This window comes from Wyeomyia smithii, chromosome 1, assembly GCF_029784165.1.
Source record: "Wyeomyia smithii strain HCP4-BCI-WySm-NY-G18 chromosome 1, ASM2978416v1, whole genome shotgun sequence".
In the NCBI taxonomy this organism is placed as follows: Eukaryota; Metazoa; Arthropoda; class Insecta; order Diptera; family Culicidae; genus Wyeomyia; species Wyeomyia smithii.
The window spans coordinates 155348405-155370721 of record NC_073694.1 but is presented as its reverse complement, the minus strand read 5'-3'; the positions used below and the strand labels follow the sequence as shown (position 1 = coordinate 155370721).

The following is a 22317-nucleotide window of genomic DNA, read 5'->3' as shown; positions in this document are numbered from 1 at the left end:
AAATATCACCACCCTTCAAGTTGGGTTTTGACCAAACCCTGCAAGAATATCTTTTTCGCAAGAAATTCTTTCTCGTAAAATTATGCCAATTGAAAATTAATTTGAGAAACCAATGCTCAATGGACTTAATAAGCAAGAAATATAATTTTATCATCAACACCTAGTGCGTTTGTTTGATATGATGAAAAAGTGATATAAAACCAGTAATCTTCCAAAAATAAAGTTGAACTTACCAATTGACGGAATGTTGATACACAGGGCCTGCGAAAGTTTCAGATAGGTTCGTCCCAACTCGTAGCAACATATTTGTAGAACATCACTAATGTCAATAAGGAGATCTACAAAAACACACTCGTTAGTAACCGGAAATAGTTTCAATTCCATCACTTACGGGAAGTCCCCTCGGTTCGACACGTTATGTACACACAGGCTGCGTAGATATGCGTGTTCCTGCGGCCCCGCGTGAGATGTCTAATCAGTGCCATCTTAAAAAAGTTGCACGCCGTATCGATACAGTGGTTGTTCAGATGCAGCTGATGGCACAAATGGGTAATCCCCTGGCGGGCCTTCCGCAGTGTTACCTCCCGTGACTCGGTCCCTGTTCCGACGTGAAATTTACCGTACGCTGTCGCGCCTCCCTTCGAGTCGGACGCCACAAACTGTCCGACCGCGCTCGAAGCTCCGTGAGCATTTTCTTCGAACTGCACCTCTGATACGATTATGTTGTCCTCCAGCACGGAACCGCAGTTGGTACACACCGCATCACCACGGGCATTGTCCACCTCAATATCGGCACTCCCGCAGTTGTTGCACTTTCGACCGGATGACATTGCAACGAAATTTTTATCCTACGGTTATTCGCTAGTGTATTTTAACACTTCACACAATCGGAGCGTAAACAATTTCTAGTAACAGACAGTAAAGAATTATCCACTGCTGTTGAACCCGGAGGAATCGAAGGTAAACAAAAGTACATATGTCATCCAGTGTAATACATGCCGCAAAATTCGGCCAACGAAAATTATCCGCTTCAAGCGCCTCTAGGTGCAACAAAATGGGACACCCGAAACAATGTTCAATTCTAAGAGATGGCGCTGTAGTGGTAGTGGTAGTAAAATCGAAATTTCAACGAGAATTTCGGTTAATGACCAAAAAACTGCTATTAGTTTCTCTGTTTTTATATTATTCTAACTTTTTAGTACTTACTTTTACTATGTTCAATCTATTTTTATCAAACAGTTTTTTGATAAAAATCAGGGGCCTATAAACGTCAACATTTTGCCTACCAATCATAAATTCATCACGGCAGTAATATTTCACTTTAACAGCTTACAAAACTTATCTTATTCATTGAAAGTGCACATTGTAATAAAAACAAATGTTGAGCTCTTGTTTTTTTTTTTCATCTAAAACGACATTTACTCGAGAATAAGTCTACCGACAAACTGGGACGTTTACTCAATTTCACTTGTTTTAGGGCAAACCAACCAAAAAGTGGGTACCAGAAACGCTGGTATTAGAATCAATGAGTGGTAGATGGAAAATGTATGGAGTTTGACAGCCACAAGAGCCCCCTGATGAAAATAGATTGCATATAATAAAAAGCACAGATAACAGATATCCAAGCTAGAACAAAAAACTCCAGAAATCGCGTGTAAGATTTCAAATTCTTACTCGTTTGGAATGCTAACTACATCTTTCTGCAACTTGCGACTTTAACCACTTTAGTGATGGCAGCGCTGGATTATAGTCAAAGCTGCCAGACGCATGAAAAATTCTCACAGATAATAAAGTCGCTGTTTTTGCAACAATATAACACCGTTTTTGTGAGGTTTGTGTATTATTTTTCATATTAACTCTAAAACAAACAAATTTATCGCAAATATAAACTGGAATTGAATAAAATTGTCGATTATGTACAAATTACGACTGCCCAAAATTTCTATATTAAAAAACAGCAACGCTTTTTATTGCAATAATATCGATAAGAGCTGGAAAACTATCGATTTTATCGAATCACTGATCACTAATAGCGAATTTCTTTATTCCACCAGCTCACCTCGTTTTGACCTGGAAGCGCACTAACTGCTGTCAAAACCCTTCTTTATTCGCTCGATATTGACCCAGTTTTGACCCGGCGTGCTGCCCGAAGCGCATTGTAAAATTTGTCAGCTTCAACCCACCACCGCACGTGCTTAGTCTGTAAACAATCACCTGGCATCCTTACTTGCGTCGACAATCGCGATGACGTTTTTTTATTGCTCGCCAGATTTGCCCTGACGCAGTGGAATAAAGAAATTCGCTATAAGTGTTCTTAGTGTCAGAAGGTCAAATATTTGACCATTGGTCAAAGAGTGTAACTTAAACAATAGCAAGGGCTTCTTCGTCCAACGCAGAGTATTTCTGCACAAAAAACAGATATTCATGTTCATATAAAGCAATTTGAAAATCGTGTGTAAAAATTTGAATCCAAATACATTTACCCGTAAAGACCCGGGACGGAACTTGTTTTTTGAAAATGCTCGTTCTCAGCACTGGAACAGCCGATTAGGGAAAACTTGGAATTTTACTCAAGGGGAATAGTAGTTCTAAGTTTTGGTAAAGGTGCCACCCCTCTGGACCCCTCCCCGTTTTCGTGAGACGCAAATATGTCTGTGTTTTTCTCTAATTTTTCAAACAGATTGAGCAAACACTGGGAATTTTCATACGTATCAATTGCTCCATGTATCAAATCATGTCAAGTGGATGAAATATGGTATGTAAGAGTGCATTTTAGAGTTTCCAAATTATTTCAGTACATATTCACAATACTGCGTATTTTTATTAAAATTCAAACAACAAAACCGTTCTTCAAATTCCAAGTTCCACATTTATGCGGTAAGGTCTCCTGAATCCATACGCGATGAAATATTTATTTTAACATGCAAACATTTTGAGAAAAACGAGTTTAAATTCACTAAAGTACGTATTTTCATGGAAACCTGATTGTCTCAGTCTCCCACGGTAGGTTTCAACTTAGCTTTTCAATTTTTAAGCTTTATATTTTTAGAGTAATGTCTTCTGAGTCCAAAGATGGTGAAGATTTTTCCTAGCATGCACAGATTTGGAGAAAATCAAGTTTACATAAGAACTCGTACTTTAATGAATTCACACTCGTTTTTCTCTAAATCTGTGCATGCTAGAATAAATCTTTCAGCATCTTTGGATTCAAAAGACGTTACTCTAGAAATTTAGAGCTTGAAAATTTTAAGAGCAAAGTTGAAACCTACTGTGGGAGACTGAGAAAATCAGGTTTCCATGAAAATACGTACTTTAGTGAATTTAAACTCGTTTTTCTCAAAATGTTTGCATGCTAAAATAATATTTCATCGCGTATGGATTCAGGAGACCTTACCGCATAAATGTAGAACTTAAAATTTGAAGAACGGTTTTGTTGTTTGAATTTTTATAAAAATACGTAGTATTGTGATTTTGTACTGAAATATTTTGGAAACTCCAAAATTCACTCTTACATACCATATTTCAACCACCTGACATGATTTAATACATGGAGCAATTGATACGTAGGAAAATTCCCAGTGTTTGCTCAATCCGTTTTAGAATTTTAGAAAAAATACACAGACATATTTGCGTCTCACGAAAACGGGGAGGGGTCCAGAGGGGTGGCACCTTTACCAAAACAGAGAGCAACTATTCCCTTAAATAAAATTCCAAGTTTTCCCAAATCGGCCGTTCCAGGGCTGAGAACGAGCATTTTCAAAAAACAAGTTCCGTCCCGGGTCTTTACGGGTTAATACACTAACGACATCTGTCTTGTGGTGCCCCAGTTGCACTGCATATATATTGCTGTATCGATATTTAATCGATATCTGTGCTTGGTTTTTTAGTGATGCGAGCGCCACATAGCGGGAGCATTACCACTTACTGTCAACTGACGGTTGCAAGTTTTTGCACATCTTTTGAAAATAAGATGAACGTCTGTTCTCTGTGATTTCTGTTCCGCCTTGGAGATGCTTTTGCTAGTATAACAAACTGGTCTCGAATTAAAATATTAGCTTGCATCAAAACAGCATGTGTCTGAACCATCATCGCTTGCACTAGTAGTCATTGTTTCATAGTGAGCATTAATAGAAGGCCAAGTGGTTGGGGTTCAACATGGCTTATTCGATTTCGTTTAACGACTTTTTAGCTTCTTTTGACCAGTGGAACTTTACACCTTTAACTATCATCTCACGAAGGGGCACTGTAGGGGCGGCAAGTGGTGGATGAATTTTCCAACATAATTTATTAACCCCAAAAAGCTACGCATCTCACTGGCAGATTCAGAACGACGAAATCTTTAAACGGCCATAACCTTCTCGTTCGATGGCAGAGTTCCGTTTGTCGACAGTTTGGTGTCCCATAAATTTGTACTGTCGACTATCTTATATCGCACAGTGGGGCGACTCCATACAAAGGCTGGCCAAGCAAAAAAAAAGTGTCGTTAAATGCGACAAAAACTTAGTATTCACATAATTTTTGGGCGCTGAACACGAATTTGGCATCAATTTTTTGTTTGGGACCGTCCATAAAGCACGAAATCAAATTTTTAATATTTTTTGTCACTTTTTTTCCTTTTTCATAGCATTATATGACCGGGCGTCCTCCCCATTGAAAAAATACGTAATTTATGGACGACTCCTCGATCTAAACAAATTTTGCCTAAATATATATATATATATATATATATATATATATATATATATATATATATATATATATATATATATATATATATATATATATTTTCGATGTTTCATTGTTTAATATATACGTTATCTTCCTTATCCGGTTTCTATGGTTGACAGAGGACATTAAAATACATGTATAACACCATGAATTGACAACTTACTAGACATTGTGTTTCCTTCCGGACGATTCCCGCCGGATGGTGAAACTCTGGATCGTAAAAAATTAACGCCAACCGCTTGACAAAAAAAAACACCTTTATTGGACTACAGATTAAATACAACTAACTCTTTTATTAACTTTTTTTAACTCTGCAAATTAACACATACAAAAAAATATAATTTCAATTCTCACTCTCCGTAATCTATCGGCTGTTGCGCGATTAAATGAGTTCCTTTACTGGGTGGCTTATCGGATGCACTCAATCTTGGTAGCCAGGGCACGTCCATAAACATTCCCACCCCCCTGAAGTAACACTTTCAGTTTTCTCCAGGAGCTATAGGCAGCAAGCACAGTTTTTCTACAGGACGAACATATGTTCCAGTAGCCGTTTTTACCGTTACTACGCGTGTGACGTTATCTGCTCCAGGATGCACCTTGAGAATACGCCCGAGGGTCCATTTATATGGTGGAGAGTTATCGTCCTGCAACACACATAGTTTACCAACCTCTATTGGCACTGGAGGTTTCCAGCGTTTCATGCGACCTTGCAGCTGTGATAAGTATTCTACTTTCCACCGGCTCCAAAAGTGTTGCAAATTCTGCTGCGTGGCTTGCACTTCAGACGACCTTCGGAAATCTGCACATAGTTGCAGTCTGGTGCAGCTTGCAGTGATGCTCCAATTGAACAATGGCCCGGTGTGAGCGGCTTTAAATCCATTGGATCATCAGAAAGGGCGGTTAATGGCCGCGAGTTTAGGCATGCCTCGACTTGTGTGAGCAGCGTCTGCAAATCTTCAAACAGTACTACATGCTGTCCTAGAACCTTCAGCAGATGAATTTTGGCCGAACGCACCGCCGCTTCCCACAGTCCACTAAAGTGAGGGGCGCTGGGAGGATTAAAATGCCAGTAGATTCCGTCCTCTGAACACTCGTTCAAAATGCGCTCATGGTGCCCCTTTCTCCTCAAGTTCTGCATCAAATCCATCAGTTGATTTCTCGCGCCTACGAAATTACGCCCGTTGTCAGAGAACATCTCAGAAGGTCTTCCACGCCGCGCTATAAACCGTCTAAGTGCTTGAATAAATCGCTCTGTGGATAAGTCTGTAACGAGCTCGAGGTGAACCGCCTTTGTTACAAGGCAGATAACTACCGAAACGTATTCCTTCACCGCTGTTCTTCTTGGTGCTTGACGGTAATATACGGGACCGAAATAATCGACCCCTGTTTTTGTAAATGGGCGCGACGGAGTAACCCTGGCCTTTGGCAGATCCGCCATGAATTGTTCAACTACCGTCGGGTGAAATCGAAAGCATGTGACACAATTATGCACAACTTCTCTAGCTATATTACGGCCACCCAAAGGCCAGAACCGAAGTCGAACTGTGGCAAGTAATAGCTGAGATCCCGCATGTAGCAGGTGCCTATGAAAATAAGATAACAACAATCTAGTGAGTGCATGACGCGCTGGCAGCACAGCTGGGTGCTTGGCTTCCTCAGGTTGCATAGAGTTGGCTAACCGTCCGCCTACTCGTATCACTTGTTCGCTCTTTGATATGAACGGGTTGAACCATTTTATTCGCGACGATCGACCAACCGGTTCGCCCCTAAGTAACAATTTCCATTCTTGTTCGAAAGTTTCCTGCTGTACAAGACGCACGAGGGTTAATTCGGCTTCCTGCAGCTCCTTGCTTGTTAAAAATCCAAACCTCTTATTTCCTCCCTTGCGTTTACAGCGCGCATTGTTGATGAATCGTAGGCAATACGCTGTTTCCCTAAGTTATTCAGTATAGCTCGAAAATCTTCCCAAAAGACCAGCTAGAAACTCGTTTTCTTCTGCCGCTACAAGCACGACCGCTGCACGCCTCCTTTCCTCCCCAGCGTTAAGTTCTAAGCAATGTTGTCCCTGTGTTGGTCGTTGGGCCGCTTCATTCGACAACCATTCTGGCCTATGCCACCAAAACTCGTTTTTGAGTAAATCTTCAGGGTATACTCCTCGTGATATCAAATCCGCTGGGTTTTGAACACCCGGAACATGAGCCCATTGAGCATCCTTCGTGAGCCTTTGTATTTTCGCAACTCGGTTAGCCACGAAGGTTGTCCATGTCGCTGGAACGGCCCGTAACCGTAGTAGAGTCGCACCAGTAAAATATATCTCCTTCTAAATGCATTGCTGTGCGAACTCTTTCGAACAACTCAGCGGCGATTAATGCTCCACATAACTCCAGGCGAGGGAGTGATTGGCTATCCAATGGAGCCACCCTGGATTTTGAAGCTAACAAAAACACCATTATCCGCCCTGTTGCATCTTTGCACCGCAAATACACACAGGCTCCATACGCCTTTTCGCTTGCATCCGAAGAACTATGCATTTCCAGACTCACCGTGTCGGGCATCATCACATATCTAGGGATCCGAATGTAATCAAAGGCTGGAATTTGAGCGTGGAATCGCCGCCATTTTAGCTCTACTGCCTCTGGAAGATATTCGTCCCAGCCCGAATTTCCACCTCGTGGGCTTGATAGTGTCCAAAGATGTTGCATAAACAACTTTGCCGTAGTTATTGCAGCACCTACCAATCCTAAGGGATCGAAAAGAGTCGCGATGACGGATAGCAACGTACGTTTAGTCAATCGCTTGGTCACTTCCACTATTGGAGTGTTAAACTGTAGTTTAAATGTATCTGTTTTAGGCAACCAATTTATTCCAAGGGTTTTTACCGTAGGATCAGGATCTAATTTCACACCGCTTTCTCGAATCGCCAAATCCTCATTCGGGAGGCCTTCTAGTGGCAGTGGATGGTTGCATGCCCATTTTCGCAAATGAAACCCAGCGCTGTGCATCATAGCATTTAGCTGTCTTGTTAGTTCGCATGCCGATGTCAAATCATCAGCTCCCGAAATTAAATCATCCATATAGATGTCTTCTTGTACTACCTTGGAAGCAAGGGGATATTTTTGGTGCTCATCCATAGCTAGTTGCTGCAATGTTCTAGTGGCCAAGTACGGGGAAGGTTTCATTCCGTATGTGATAGTATTCAATTCGTACGTGACGGGCTGCTCTTTCATATCGAAACGCCACAGTATATTTTGCATCCATCTATCCTCCTGTGCGACGTAAACTTGTCGAAACATCTTCTCCACATCCGCAACCACCATAAATGGTCGTGTTCGACAACGAAAAACAATCGATCTCAGATCATCCTGAATGACTGGCCCGGCAAACAATCCGTCATTGAGTGAAATGCCCGATGCGGTCCAACACGATGCATCAAAGACCACCCTTCCTTTTGTGGTCGTACTGCTCTCTTTTACTACGGGATGATGTGGCAAATAACATCGCCTGGGCTGCGAATCCGTTGCCTCTTCAACCTTTCTCATATGTCCTGAATTTAAGTATTCCGTTAAAAACTGGCAATACCTCTCCAGCAACAGTTGATCCTTTTCCAAACGTCTTTCTAAACTTTATAGCCTCCGGTATGCTATCTGTTTTGATTCGCCCAATTTTGTAATAACCGCATTGTCCTCCGGTAAAGTAACTGTGTAACGCCCATCTGCTGCCCGTTGCACTGTCTTCGTAAACTGCTCTTCACACTGTAGATCCTGTGTTGACATTTTTCTTACTGGTCCAATTTCTTCACACGACCAAAAACGGGGTAGAAGATCCTCCAAAATTTCTACTGTTGCCGTGTGGCATACTTCCGATGATTTACGTGCCGAAGTGTTGTATTCTCCGGCCACTACCCAACCGAAAACAGTATCCAAGAGTTTCGGCAAGTTTGCTCCCAATTTTATGGAATGCTTTGGACCAAAAAATTCAAAAAAGGCAGAACCGCCTAGTATGATGTCAATTGAATCCGGGTGATGAAAGCCGGGGTCAGCCAGTTGAACGTGCGATGGTATATTCCATTTTCGAATATGGATATTCCCTGTAGGTAGTTTAACTCTGATTTTTGGCAGCACCAGAAGCGTGGCCGGCACAGTAAAATCTTGAGTTCGAGATGATATATTGAGACAAACCTCGGATTTGGCCATGGTTTTCGATGAGGCTATGCCCGATACAATAACCTGCACTCGTCCATGCCGTGTTTTGAATTGCTGACAAAGACGCCGTGTAATGAAGTTGCATTGAGATCCCGAATCTAACAATACTCTTGCAGCAGACTGTAAACCAGAATTATCCTGAACCATCACAATGGCCGTGGCCAATACAACTCCGTTTGATACCTGTGAGGAGCAGGCCGCCAACGAACCCCCTCTATCAACTGCCACGTTTGCTAACCTCGATTCAGGTTGTTCCATTAAATCCTGTTTCGCTGACTGTATATCTTCAACCTCCGTGCCGTCCTTGGCCTTCCAACCGCTATTTGCCTTGAAGCACACCATCGTATTGTGACGAGCCTTGCATTTCCTGCATGAGACCTTTGAATGGCAATCCTTAGCCTGATGTCTCTTGTGAAAACAATTTCTGCATAATGAATGGTTTCGCAATACTCCTTCTCTTTCCGACACTGTCATGCGACTAAACATATCGCACTTATACAAAGGATGAGCTTCCGGACAGAGCGAACATTTTTGAACGGGTTGCTGCATGGCACTGTAGCTAGCCTGTGGTAGCTGAAACGGGCGCCTTCGTGTAACTTCATTCCGCGGATCTGCACTCTTTACTGGTAGTGCCTCCAACACATGTATACGACGAGTTAATAAATCTGTAAGTTCCTTTAAGGTCTCAGAATCCTTGGTCGAGCTCTGCTCTTCCCAGCTCCTACGAGTACTCGGGTCTAACCGCGCACTTAAAATATGCAGCAGCAAAAGGTCCTCATACTCTGCCGGTTGCTTCCTTTTAATAATCTTCATATTGGAGTACCGCTACACCAAAAGCTCCCAGGCTGTTTTATAGTTGGCCGAGCATATCGGGAGAGCTTCGATAACCGACAATGCTTCCCCTTGCAATTGACTCCGCAAGTACTGCAGCTTCTCGACTTCAGGCAAATCGGTTTGCCAGTGGATCAAAGAAGTATATAAATCTCTAAAACTGATCCATTCATCAATGTTTCCGCTAAACTTGGGCAAAGTAATCTGCGGAAGACGAACATGCGGGGTGGCACCTTGTGAGAATGACGCGTTAGTACGGCTTGTCTGATCCAAAATCGGAGTGTCAGCAAGCAACTTGTGTTTATCCATTAGAAACGATTTACTGTCTTAATAGCGATTTTCATACCAGCTTCGCTCCTTCATAACCGCGGTCAGATCCGCCGTGAATTCCTCATGCGAAAGCAATTCATTAAATGTGTCATTGATTTGCTCCCATAAACCGTCAATACGCTCCAACCGTATCAGTACCTCGTTCGCAGTATGCAGTTCCTCATTAAAAGCTTGCACGAATGCGTGAATGGTGTCGAACGACGCTTGTAGTCCCTTAAGCCGAGTAGTAAGTGTCCGCAGGGAGGCAGCCTTTTTCGAAAATGCAGCACCTTTTGACATTTTAATAACGCCTCGAGCAAGTAGTCGAAAAGGAAATATTTGTTGTAGCTTCAATCTTAAATCCTAGCTTCGGCAAGGACATATACAATGTAGCACTTACTTTACAGAAAAGTGTTTCCCACGATGTCCTTGATTGTGAACAATGGCTACCCTAGCCGGTTTTAGCAATGGCCGCGATTACCGTGGTTGTACTGAATTCCTAGGACTATGTATTCCAATGCTTCCTGGTTGTAAGTTCCGCTGGTGTTGACCAACTAAAGATGACTTTTGAGCGCCAAACGTGACAGCCAGCAGATGAATTAAGCTCCCGAAATGTATAGTGATGCAAAAGATGAATGTAGTATCGGTGTGGCACGTCCAAGCCTCGGCAGAGACATATACAGTGTATATTTTACCTGGCCGAAAAATTATTCCAAGAAACCAAACTGGCAATAAGGTGCCTTTTGCATCCAGTGAAATTGTCCAATGGCTTAGGTGATTTACTAAATCCCGCCAAACCAAGCGTTCTCAGACTAACTACAATGGCGCCTGTATCTCGCCCCAAGCGAGTGTATTGAATCCAATATTGCAGTGTAGACCAATCTCCAAAGTGTAAGTACCGGTCCGTGTTATCCTAACGGATCCGGTTCGAAGGACCACTGTTTCCTTCCGGACGATTCCCGCCGGATGGTGAAACTCTGGATCGTAAAAAATTAACGCCAACCGCTTAACAAAAAAACACCTTTATTGGACTACAGATAAAATACAACTAACTCTTTTATTCCTCTCACTCAACTCTGCAAACTAACACATACAAAACATATAATTTTAATTCTCACTCTCCGTAATCTATCGGCTGTTGCGCGATTAAATGAGTTCCTTCACTGGGTGGCTTATCGGATGCACTCAATCTTGGTAGCCAGGACACGTCCATAAACACATTGAATTTAGTGGTGCCGCTTAAGTTGAAGGCTCCATAATAAAAATCAACGAATTTATGAATTTGAAAACCAAGACACTGGAATGACACAACGTTCTGAATGAATACGAAAAGATGCGGAGGGCGACGACTGTTCTTTGTTTTTGTTTTCTCATAAAGCAAAATGTGTGCTTTACTTTTGTATGCAAACGAGTGCGAAGCAAAAGCAATCTTCAAACGGGCTATTGTGAGCCGGAGTTTGATGGTATGAATTTGCTGCTAGTATTTAACACTTCCATCAGTTCAGCGAATTTCATGATCATAAATTGAAAAGGGCTGAATGTTTTTAATATTGTTTTAAATTTGCAGAAAGTGATAAAGTTTGACATAATTAAAAGTTTCATAAAGATTTGTTTACTATTTTCTTATTTAACACTTATTTTATAACTTTTAATTGATAAATTTTGTAATTTTTGCCCAAATTTTTGTTTTATTCTTACGGATTTAGTTCGATATCATAAATTTCCATTAATGGGGTATCATGGTTATGATTAAAATTAATCCTGGTTGAAATTTCAACCTCAAAAAAAGAATGAAAAAAAAATCACAGGAAGGTTGTATGCAAAGCCACGACCGCAAGGTTGAAGTAGAATACTTTTACAAGAAAGATAACCCGGCTGCTTGCGTGTCAGTCATTTTTTCTAGTAAATAAACGTTGACCGTTCATTGGCAGTATTGTAATTTCTTTTTGTTTGATATTTTGAATGAAGTTCATTGAATATTTTTGAATTTTGTGCAAATGAGAAGTTGAAGTGCTGCCGAATTGTAATATGCACATTTAATACGACATCATTAAACAGGAACGGAAAAAAGGCTACGGTTGTGCAGAACGCGAATGCCGGCGCGATGCGATTCGCCTTACCGTGGTGAAATGTACAGCTCTTTCTAAGGCGAAGTAGAGCTATACATTTCAACACATTTCGTCTTGCCGAATCGCATCGCGCCGTTGTTTGCGTTCTGCATGACCGTAGCCAAACACTAAGCGACGCAAACACGTAATAATAGTCAGAGTAAGTATGTAGATGAAGATAATTAACTTTGGATTATAGGGCAAAACGAGAAAATATTAACTCTTCAAATATTCATTTGTGTTCTTCAAATTTCAGTTGTTCGATTTAATATCCGATGAAATGTCTGTTTATTATCTGATGAAGCTCTTATATAGGCCAAATGATGCATTCCCAATTTACTAGGACCGTAACTCTGCCGACCGTGCTTGGGAAAGCGCGGTATAACGACCAATCAGAGGTCGAATTTTGTGTTTTGACAAGGCTTAAGAATTTTCAATAGTACAATAGTTCGAATGATAAAATTGCAATTTCATGCATTTGGTAGGAATCTTAGAAGATTTTCTAATCGATTGCTGCAAAAACGAAGGAAATCCATCGAAAACTAACCGATTTATTAGCATTTGAAATTGGACATATTTCTCACTTTTTTCAGTTTTAGATTTTCATTTCACATCCCTATGTAGCCGAACTTCCTGAGAGAAGTATTCTACTTCAAAAAGCATGGTGTGGTTCAAAATCGGTTGCTAATTACAACCTTTGAGCTGCCCTAACATTGGGGGAATTAAGATACACGGACAACATGCACTGTGGAAGCTATTTCACATTCAGTAAATTAAACGGGTGCGACAAATTTAAATTGCTAGGATGCAACACAGAATGCTTGCTTGCGTTGACAAAAATTATTAACTTTCAATGACTTGTTTATTTGCCTTCAAAAAGGCATTTTGATTTCCGAAACTGGATTTCCTGATGGCAATCATCATGCTGCCCCAACACGGGGGGAATAATGGCTGTCTGGCGACACACGCTGAGAAAAACCGCGCTGCTCCTGAGACGTGGTGACCAACCACAGGGCTAGTGCTGCTGCTGAGGAAGGACGACTGCTGTTGTCGCTGTCTGATGCTACGCTATGCCACAGTTGTGGCCGCTATACGCTGGCCTATCCACAGCCAAGCCACAGTTGTGGCCGCTTCCGCTATCGATGGTACCCACTGCTGCTAAGGGAGGACTGCTGTCGTCGCTGTTCAGAACTGTTATAAGCGGCTTGGACTAAAACAGGCTCTTATATAGGGATGAAAATAGGAATGAATTATTTCACGTACGTGGTGGAATGATATAGCGATCATTTGATAAGCTCCACCTCTTTTTTCAGTTTCTAAAGTTTTTCCTCAGTTTCGTAGCACGGATGCACAAAAATGATTTCTTGTCGAGCCGGACCGATAGCACTCTCATTGAAGCAACAAAATAACATGTTTTGTGTCGTGTTGTGCAGCTTGGTTGAAGAAAATGTTCCCGTCCCCGTGTCGCATGTAAGCAGATTATTGCGTTCAGTAGACAGTATAGAGATAGTGTATCCAGCGAATAAACACCGATGGTGCTCTCACACACGCAACGGTTTTAACCCGTATCTTATTGCGGTTTGTAACATCAAGCGATTTCGTTTGCTCGCTGTTGCGTGTTGCATCATGTTGCAACTTGGCAGCTGGGAGATGACGAAATTCTGTTTATGCTGATTGATTGAATCGACTTCATATTAGCTCTGCATAGTCGGACTAACTGCTTTTGTGAAGGCGTACTAACAGGGAAATTTATTATTCAATGTCGGTTATGCTGATCGCAGCCTTTGCGCTGCCCCTACAGTGGGGGGTTTACTAAATAAAGTGAAAGTAAAAATTAGACAACTACAACAGAATTTGATTGCATCCCGCACAGAATGTCTGCTTGTGTTGATGCCAGAAAATTATTAACCTTCAATTATTTTTTATTTGCCTTGAAAAAAGCATGGTGTGGTTCAAAATCGGTTGCTAATTACAACCTTTGAGCTGCCCTAACATTGGGGGAAATAAGATACACGGACAACATGCACTGTGGAAGCTATTTCACATTCAGTAAATTAAACGGGTGCGACAAATTTAAATTGCTAGGATGCAACACAGAATGCTTGCTTGCGTTGACAAAAATTATTAACTTTCAATGACTTGTTTATTTGCCTTCAAAAAGGCATTTTGATTTCCGAAACTGGATTTCCTGATGGCAATCATTATGCTGCCCCAACACGGGGGGAATAATGGCTGTCTGGCGACACACGCTGAGAAAAACCGCGCTGCTCCTGAGACGTGGTGACCAACCACAGGGCTAGTGCTGCTGCTGAGGAAGGACGACTGCTGTTGTCGCTGTCTGATGCTACGCTATGCCACAGTTGTGGCCGCTATACGCTGGCCTATCCACAGCCAAGCCACAGTTGTGGCCGCTTCCGCTATCGATGGTACCCACTGCTGCTAAGGGAGGACTGCTGTCGTCGCTGTTCAGAACTGTTATAAGCGGCTTGGACTAAAACAGGCTCTTATATAGGGATGAAAATAGGAATGAATTATTTCACGTACGTGGTGGAATGATATAGCGATCATTTGATAAGCTCCACCTCTTTTTTCAGTTTCTAAAGTTTTTCCTCAGTTTCGTAGCACGGATGCACAAAAATGATTTCTTGTCGAGCCGGACCGATAGCACTCTCATTGAAGCAACAAAATAACATGTTTTGTGTCGTGTTGTGCAGCTTGGTTGAAGAAAATGTTCCCGTCCCCGTGTCGCATGTAAGCAGATTATTGCGTTCAGTAGACAGTATAGAGATAGTGTATCCAGCGAATAAACACCGATGGTGCTCTCACACACGCAACGGTTTTAACCCGTATCTTATTGCGGCTTGTAACATCAAGCGATTTCGTTTGCTCGCTGTTGCGTGTTGCATCATGTTGCAACTTGGCAGCTGGGAGATGACGAAATTCTGTTTATGCTGATTGATTGAATCGACTTCATATTAGCTCTGCATAGTCGGACTAACTGCTTTTGTGAAGGCGTACTAACAGGGAAATTTATTATTCAATGTCGGTTATGCTGATCGCAGCCTTTGCGCTGCCCCTACAGTGGGGGGTTTACTAAATAAAGTGAAAGTAAAAATTAGACAACTACAACAGAATTTGATTGCATCCCGCACAGAATGTCTGCTTGTGTTGATGCCAGAAAATTATTAACCTTCAATTATTTTTTATTTGCCTTGAAAAAAGCATGGTGTGGTTCAAAATCGGTTGCTAATTACAACCTTTGAGCTGCCCTAACATTGGGGGAAATAAGATACACGGACAACATGCACTGTGGAAGCTATTTCACATTCAGTAAATTAAACGGGTGCGACAAATTTAAATTGCTAGGATGCAACACAGAATGCTTGCTTGCGTTGACAAAAATTATTAACTTTCAATGACTTGTTTATTTGCCTTCAAAAAGGCATTTTGATTTCCGAAACTGGATTTCCTGATGGCAATCATTATGCTGCCCCAACACGGGGGGAATAATGGCTGTCTGGCGACACACGCTGAGAAAAACCGCGCTGCTCCTGAGACGTGGTGACCAACCACAGGGCTAGTGCTGCTGCTGAGGAAGGACGACTGCTGTTGTCGCTGTCTGATGCTACGCTATGCCACAGTTGTGGCCGCTATACGCTGGCCTATCCACAGCCAAGCCACAGTTGTGGCCGCTTCCGCTATCGATGGTACCCACTGCTGCTAAGGGAGGACTGCTGTCGTCGCTGTTCAGAACTGTTATGAGCGGCTTGGCTGCTGCTGAATTGTCTTTTATTTTTGATATTGTTTACAGAGGTATATTTTATGACAGGATAATTGGTCAGCCCTAAAGGCTCGTCATCTTTGTTCGTAGTAGTGCATTTAGATTGGTTTTTTGAATTATCTTGAAGATTAATTTTACATCTTTGCCTCAATGGCACGGTAATTTTATGATTTTAAATAAAATTGAATAACCTACCTAACTAATACTATCTTAAAAACTAAATTGACAAAGATCGAATTTCCTCGTGAATTGACCTCTGGCAAGCATCCCTGAATCTAGACAGAATTGCCTGTTTGCGCACCAAAAGTGTATCTAGACCGGCTAGCTGGTGGATCTCAGAATTACGCGTTCTTGGAGGACTGTTAAGGATCATCCTTAGGATCTTATTTTGGATAACCTGTAATTTATCATGGTGATACTTGGCACAACTCTCCCAGATTGGCAAACCGTATTCTAATACTGGCAGGATAATCATTTTATGGACAGCAAGCTTGTTCTTCAGGGACAGTTTGGATTTTCTGTTTATCAGTGGGTATAGAGATTTAATTAGGATGTTGCCTTTGATTGATGTTTTTTCCACATGTGATCTGAATATAAGCTTGCTGTCCAGAACAAGACCGAGGTATCCCACCTCTCTCGACCATTCGATGGGTGAATTATTAATTTTTAGCCTGACGTCGTCAGGCGGAACAAGTCGACGTGAGTTTGAGTGGGGAAATAAGATGGCCTGTGTTTTAGCCGCATTGATGCAAATCTTCCAGTTGTTGAAGTAGCCGGATAGAACATCCAGGCCTGCTTGAAGTTTTCTAGTCAGCGAACGGATCACTCGCCCTTTGTACATGATGGCAGTGTCGTCCGCGAACATGGACAGTACACCACCATCCGGAAGGGGAGGAACGTCTGACGTAAAGATGTTAAAGAGGATAGGACCCAAGAGGCTACCCTGGGGGACCCCAGCATCAACATTAAATGTATCAGACTGGGAGTTGTTCAAGCAGACCCTAAATGATCTACCCGACAGATAATTTTTGATGATTTTCACAAGGAAGATCGGGAAGTTGCACCGATGCAGCTTATAAACAAGACCATCGTGCCAGACGTTGTCAAACGCTTTCTCAACGTCCAACAACGCCATGGCAGTTGTTTTGGAAACAGACTTGTTCCGCCTGATAATGTTCGTTACCCGGGTGAGCTGGTGCACAGTGGAGTGCCCCTTCCTGAACCCAAATTGCTCTCTAAGGAAGATGTTGTTCTGATCAGCAAACTCTAGTATACGTCTCAGAATCAGTTTTTCGAACAATTTCGAAATAGATGAAAGGAGGCTAATGGGCCGGTAGCTTTTAGCGTCAGTGGGATCCTTCCCAGGTTTATGGATGGGGATAACTTTGGCGAGCTTCCAACGGGACGGGAAGTAGCCAAGTTCCAAACACTTATTGAAGATCTTTGCGAGGTGATGAAAGAAGTCAACGCTCAAATTTTTCAATTCGAGATTGACCACCCCATCGACACCCGCGGCCTTCATATTTTTACATGATTTGATGGCTGCCATTACCTCGTCTGCAGAAATTATAGATTCCTCTGGGACAACTAGAGGGGTCACAGCGATTCTGGACATTGTAGCTGCCACATCAGGCTCAAAGGGGCTCACCAGGGAACGACCAAGATTGTGAGAATTTACGAAATGCTGGCCAAGTGCATTAGCTTTTTCAGCTGGTGTTATTAGCTGAACTTGGCCAGCTTGTTGATCAGAATGGGAGAGAGGAGGGACAGGTCTCGGCTTGTTTTTCAGAAGTTTAGTTAATTTCCAGAAGGGGTTTGCACAATCTGGGAGAGAGCGAAGATGACTTTCAAAGCTTTTGTTTCTGAGATCCACCAACCGGGCCTTAATGATTTTATTAAGACGATTGCAGTAAGACTTTAAGTGAGGCAGGCCAGTACGTTGAAAATGGCGCCTAGTTGTGTTACGAAGTCTTATATAAGATTTAGTTAGGCTGTCTAGATTCAGAGTGTTACTCACCAGGTCAGAAGCAGGGATGTGTTGGTCACGGGCTAAGGATAGAGCCTCGTCGATGATCTGCAAGCACTGATCGATGTCGTCCGTCGATTCAAGCTCGATGTTGTAGCGGATGTTGGCGTCGATGAACTGCTGGAACCGTGGCCAGTCAGCACGATGGTAGTTGCGACGACGAGCACGAAATCGATTGGCGGAGTAGCCCACTTCGGCCACCACTGGAAAGTGGTCGGAGCTCAGTTCCTGGTAGACGATCGGATTTGAAAGGTTTGCCATGTTGGTGATGAAAAAATCGATAGTCGAATGGACACCGGAGCGACTCAACCGGGTGGGGGAGTCTGGGCTCAGGATGATGTACGAAGATGCTTGTAGGTCATTGTGGACGACTTTGCCATTTGGATTGCTTCGAGTGTTGCCCCAGGCTTGATGTTTGGCATTGAGGTCACCAGCCAAGATGAAGTTTTGCCGATGTCTGGTAAGCTTGACGAGATCTTGTTTCAGATTAGAGGATGAATCGTTCCTTGAGCTGACTTGCGACGGACAGTAGGCGGCTATGATAATAATAGGGCCGACAGGGGTAGAAACCTCGACCCCAACCGCTTCGATGACTTTTAAGTTGAAACTGGGCAGCAGCTTACAGCAGATGTTCTTCCTCAACGCGATGGCTACGCCTCCACCCGCTGAGTGGGTACGATCGAGCCGAACAACTCGAAAGTCGGGGAGGTAGATGTTGACGCCAGGTTTTAGATGTGTCTCGGTGATGATAGCTACGTCGATAGTCCGCTCGTTGAGGAAATCAGCGAATTCGATGGCTTTGCTCTTTAACGAGCAAGCGTTCCAGTTAGCGATGTTAATGCATTCACGGGCCATATTTGGTGAGGATGGAAACTGCTGCTTGCAGCTGTTCAGCTCTGGTTTTACAGGTGCGAAGGGCTACGAATGCTTCGGCCAGGAGATGCACGAACTCTTCAGTAGTGAGAAGGGAATCTGCGTTGTTTTCTTCGGCGTCTGTGCGGGTAAACTTCATTCCAGTGGCAGGAGTTGTAAGCCCTGGGAGCCCCGGGGGAGGCGAGGAACGGCTCGATGCTGCGACATCGGCAAACGAGGTTGTAAGCCGATTATTCAGTGGGAGAGGTGGAAGCACTGGGATTGCACGTCGCGATGCGATGACTGGAAAATTTTGTTCGTTATTCACTGGCACTGGGATTTTTCTCCGACCGGGTTGGTTGTTGGTTGAGGCTCTTTAGCGGATCTCGATGAACTCCGCCCGCTTTGGGCAGGAACGACTGGTGGCCTTATGATCAGCTCCACAATTTGCGCAGACAGGATCGGCAGTTTCCATCAATTGGCAGGCGTCGGGTGCGTGCGTTTGTCCGCATTTGATGCAGCGGGAGGCCATATGGCAGTTTTTAGTCCCATGTCCAAACAACAGGCAATTGGAACATTGGGTCACATCTCGATGAACTGGTTTGTAGCGCTCCCAGGCCACAATGATGTGGAAAAGGGCACGAATGGACTGCAAATCCGCCAAACATGTTGAATTTTTCTCCAGGTTGATAAGGTACAATTGGTCGCGGTACTTCCGAGTCTTGTTGTGGCGTGACATCTTATGGATCTGTATTGGCTTGAGTCCATTTGCCTTCAGTTCCTCTAACAGAGTGTCAATTTCCATGTCTGGAAGACCACGGAGAACAACCTTGAGCGGTTTTTCTGCTTCAATGTCATGGGAGAAATATTCCACCTTACGCTGCTGCAGTATTACTTGCACCGCCTTGTAGTGATTCAATGACGGAACCATCAGTTTGTAGCCGTCAGAGCACATACGGATAGTGCATTTCAGTCCTTTCTCGATGTAAAAGACAATTGCTTCACGAAGACCTTCTGGAAATCCTTTCACATAGAAGGGTGGAATTTTCTCTTTTTTCACTATTTCGGGGTCCGTGGAGTTTTCCAAGACAGCAAATCTGTTGTTGGCCAAAAGCTTCTTAGCCGCCGAATCGGGGGCATTTCCAGGTCGAGGCCGTTTACCCGTACTAGAACCGGTTTTCGATTTACCCATGTCAGGGTTCACCGTAGCGTCGGTTTCCAACGCGAAAATAAAAATTTACGAACGAACGTACAAAGTGAACGGAGCGAAAATAAACAACTGTACTGCTCAACACGCTAGCAGAGAATGATCAATGATGAGCGGCTTAGACTAAAACAGGCTCTTATATAGGGATGAAAATAGGAATGAATTATTTCACGTACGTGGTGGAATGATATAGCGATCATTTGATAAGCTCCACCTCTTTTTTCAGTTTCTAAAGTTTTTCCTCAGTTTCGTAGCACGGATGCACAAAAATGATTTCTTGTCGAGCCGGACCGATAGCACTCTCATTGAAGCAACAAAATAACATGTTTTGTGTCGTGTTGTGCAGCTTGGTTGAAGAAAATGTTCCCGTCCCCGTGTCGCATGTAAGCAGATTATTGCGTTCAGTAGACAGTATAGAGATAGTGTATCCAGCGAATAAACACCGATGGTGCTCTCACACACGCAACGGTTTTAACCCGTATCTTATTGCGGTTTGTAACATCAAGCGATTTCGTTTGCTCGCTGTTGCGTGTTGCATCATGTTGCAACTTGGCAGCTGGGAGATGACGAAATTCTGTTTATGCTGATTGATTGAATCGACTTCATATTAGCTCTGCATAGTCGGACTAACTGCTTTTGTGAAGGCGTACTAACAGGGAAATTTATTATTCAATGTCGGTTATGCTGATCGCAGCCTTTGCGCTGCCCCTACAGTGGGGGGTTTACTAAATAAAGTGAAAGTAAAAATTAGACAACTACAACAGAATTTGATTGCATCCCGCACAGAATGTCTGCTTGTGTTGATGCCAGAAAATTATTAACCTTCAATTATTTTTTATTTGCCTTGAAAAAAGCATGGTGTGGTTCAAAATCGGTTGCTAATTACAACCTTTGAGCTGCCCTAACATTGGGGGAAATAAGATACACGGACAACATGCACTGTGGAAGCTATTTCACATTCAGTAAATTAAACGGGTGCGACAAATTTAAATTGCTGGGATGCAACACAGAATGCTTGCTTGCGTTGACAAAAATTATTAACTTTCAATGACTTGTTTATTTGCCTTCAAAAAGGCATTTTGATTTCCGAAACTGGATTTCCTGATGGCAATCATTATGCTGCCCCAACACGGGGGGAATAATGGCTGTCTGGCGACACACGCTGAGAAAAACCGCGCTGCTCCTGAGACGTGGTGACCAACCACAGGGCTAGTGCTGCTGCTGAGGAAGGACGACTGCTGTTGTCGCTGTCTGATGCTACGCTATGCCACAGTTGTGGCCGCTATACGCTGGCCTATCCACAGCCAAGCCACAGTTGTGGCCGCTTCCGCTATCGATGGTACCCACTGCTGCTAAGGGAGGACTGCTGTCGTCGCTGTTCAGAACTATTATGAGCGGCTCCGCTTTTTTTTTTTTTACTTAAAATTTGAATTTATTCTTATCTCTTTGTTTGGTACAAGTTTTGTTATTTAAGTGATACAAGATTTTCCTTTTTCATCCTTTGGTTTAAGTTTACATTTTGCATCTTTAATGCTCGTTTTAGTTTTAATATTTAAAATAGTTATGAGATTGTTTGATACTACCAAATCAGTGTTGTTTTAATTTTATAACCTACTTAAACTAAAATTTCAAAATCTAACTAACCAGCGCTCGGATGAGCGGGTGTTCCGAGTGTGTCGCACTCATAACGAAGTCCTGTATCGATTCCTCAATTCGTTCGTTGATCGTTTTACATCCTGCGGTGCGATGTAGCTCGGTGGTTCTCGTATCATATGGGACATTCAATATTGTTCTCAGCAGCTTGTTTTGGATTACTTGAAGTTTTCTTCTATGTGTTTCTGCACAGGTTCCCCACACAGGCATAGCGTAATTTATCACTGGAGCGATAATTGCCATGAACACTGCCAATTTATTCTTGAGTGACAGCTTGGATCGTCGAGATATTAACGGATAGAGGGACTTTATTAATCCAATGCACCTGCATTTCAGCTTGTCTGTGTGAGATTTGTATATTTGTTTGTTGTCAATTGTGATGCCAAGATAGCCGGCTTCGTTCGCCCATTCAACGGTACATCCGTTCACTCGTATCTGACGGTCTGGAAGCAGTTTTGCTGACAATCGATGTCGGAATAGAATGGCTTGACTTTTATTTTCGTTTACTTTAATTTTCCAGCTATTCAGGTAGGAAACATACGCCGTTACACCTTTTTGAAGCCTTGCACAGTAGGTTGCTGAATTACGACCGCTAGCAATTATCGCACTATCGTCTGCAT

At 42.8% G+C, this 22317-nt stretch overlaps 3 protein-coding genes across 3 annotated transcripts in view; all 3 read right to left on the bottom strand.

The window, feature by feature from the left end:
• LOC129718602 (transcription factor IIIB 90 kDa subunit) overlaps positions 1-969 on the bottom strand; it is a 66816-nt gene extending 65847 nt beyond the window's left edge. Inside the window, exons 1-2 of the mRNA XM_055669526.1 lie at positions 392-969; positions 234-338 (exon numbers count right to left, since the gene is read on the bottom strand). Of these exons, the coding sequence (XP_055525501.1) occupies positions 234-338; positions 392-830 (544 nt within the window). The 5' untranslated portion in view covers positions 831-969. The remainder of the gene's footprint in view (positions 1-233; positions 339-391) is intronic.
• A 4486-nt stretch (positions 970-5455) lies between these two features.
• On the bottom strand, positions 5456-5875 carry LOC129717290 (uncharacterized). Its single transcript, XM_055667154.1, has one exon. It carries the CDS (start codon positions 5873-5875, stop codon positions 5456-5458), a length of 420 nt encoding a protein of 139 aa, XP_055523129.1.
• Positions 5876-6971: 1096 nt separating this feature from the next.
• LOC129717289 (uncharacterized) lies at positions 6972-8267 on the bottom strand. The gene has a single exon (XM_055667153.1). It carries the CDS (start codon positions 8265-8267, stop codon positions 6972-6974), a length of 1296 nt encoding a protein of 431 aa, XP_055523128.1.
• Positions 8268-22317: the final 14050 nt, after the last annotated feature.

Excerpts from the sequence above, each read along its gene's own strand:
- LOC129717289 (XM_055667153.1), bottom strand. The coding sequence starts at position 8,267 with ATGAGAAAGGTTGAAGAGGCAACGGATTCGCAGCCCAGGCGATGTTAT.
- LOC129717290 (XM_055667154.1), bottom strand. The coding sequence starts at position 5,875 with ATGGATTTGATGCAGAACTTGAGGAGAAAGGGGCACCATGAGCGCATT.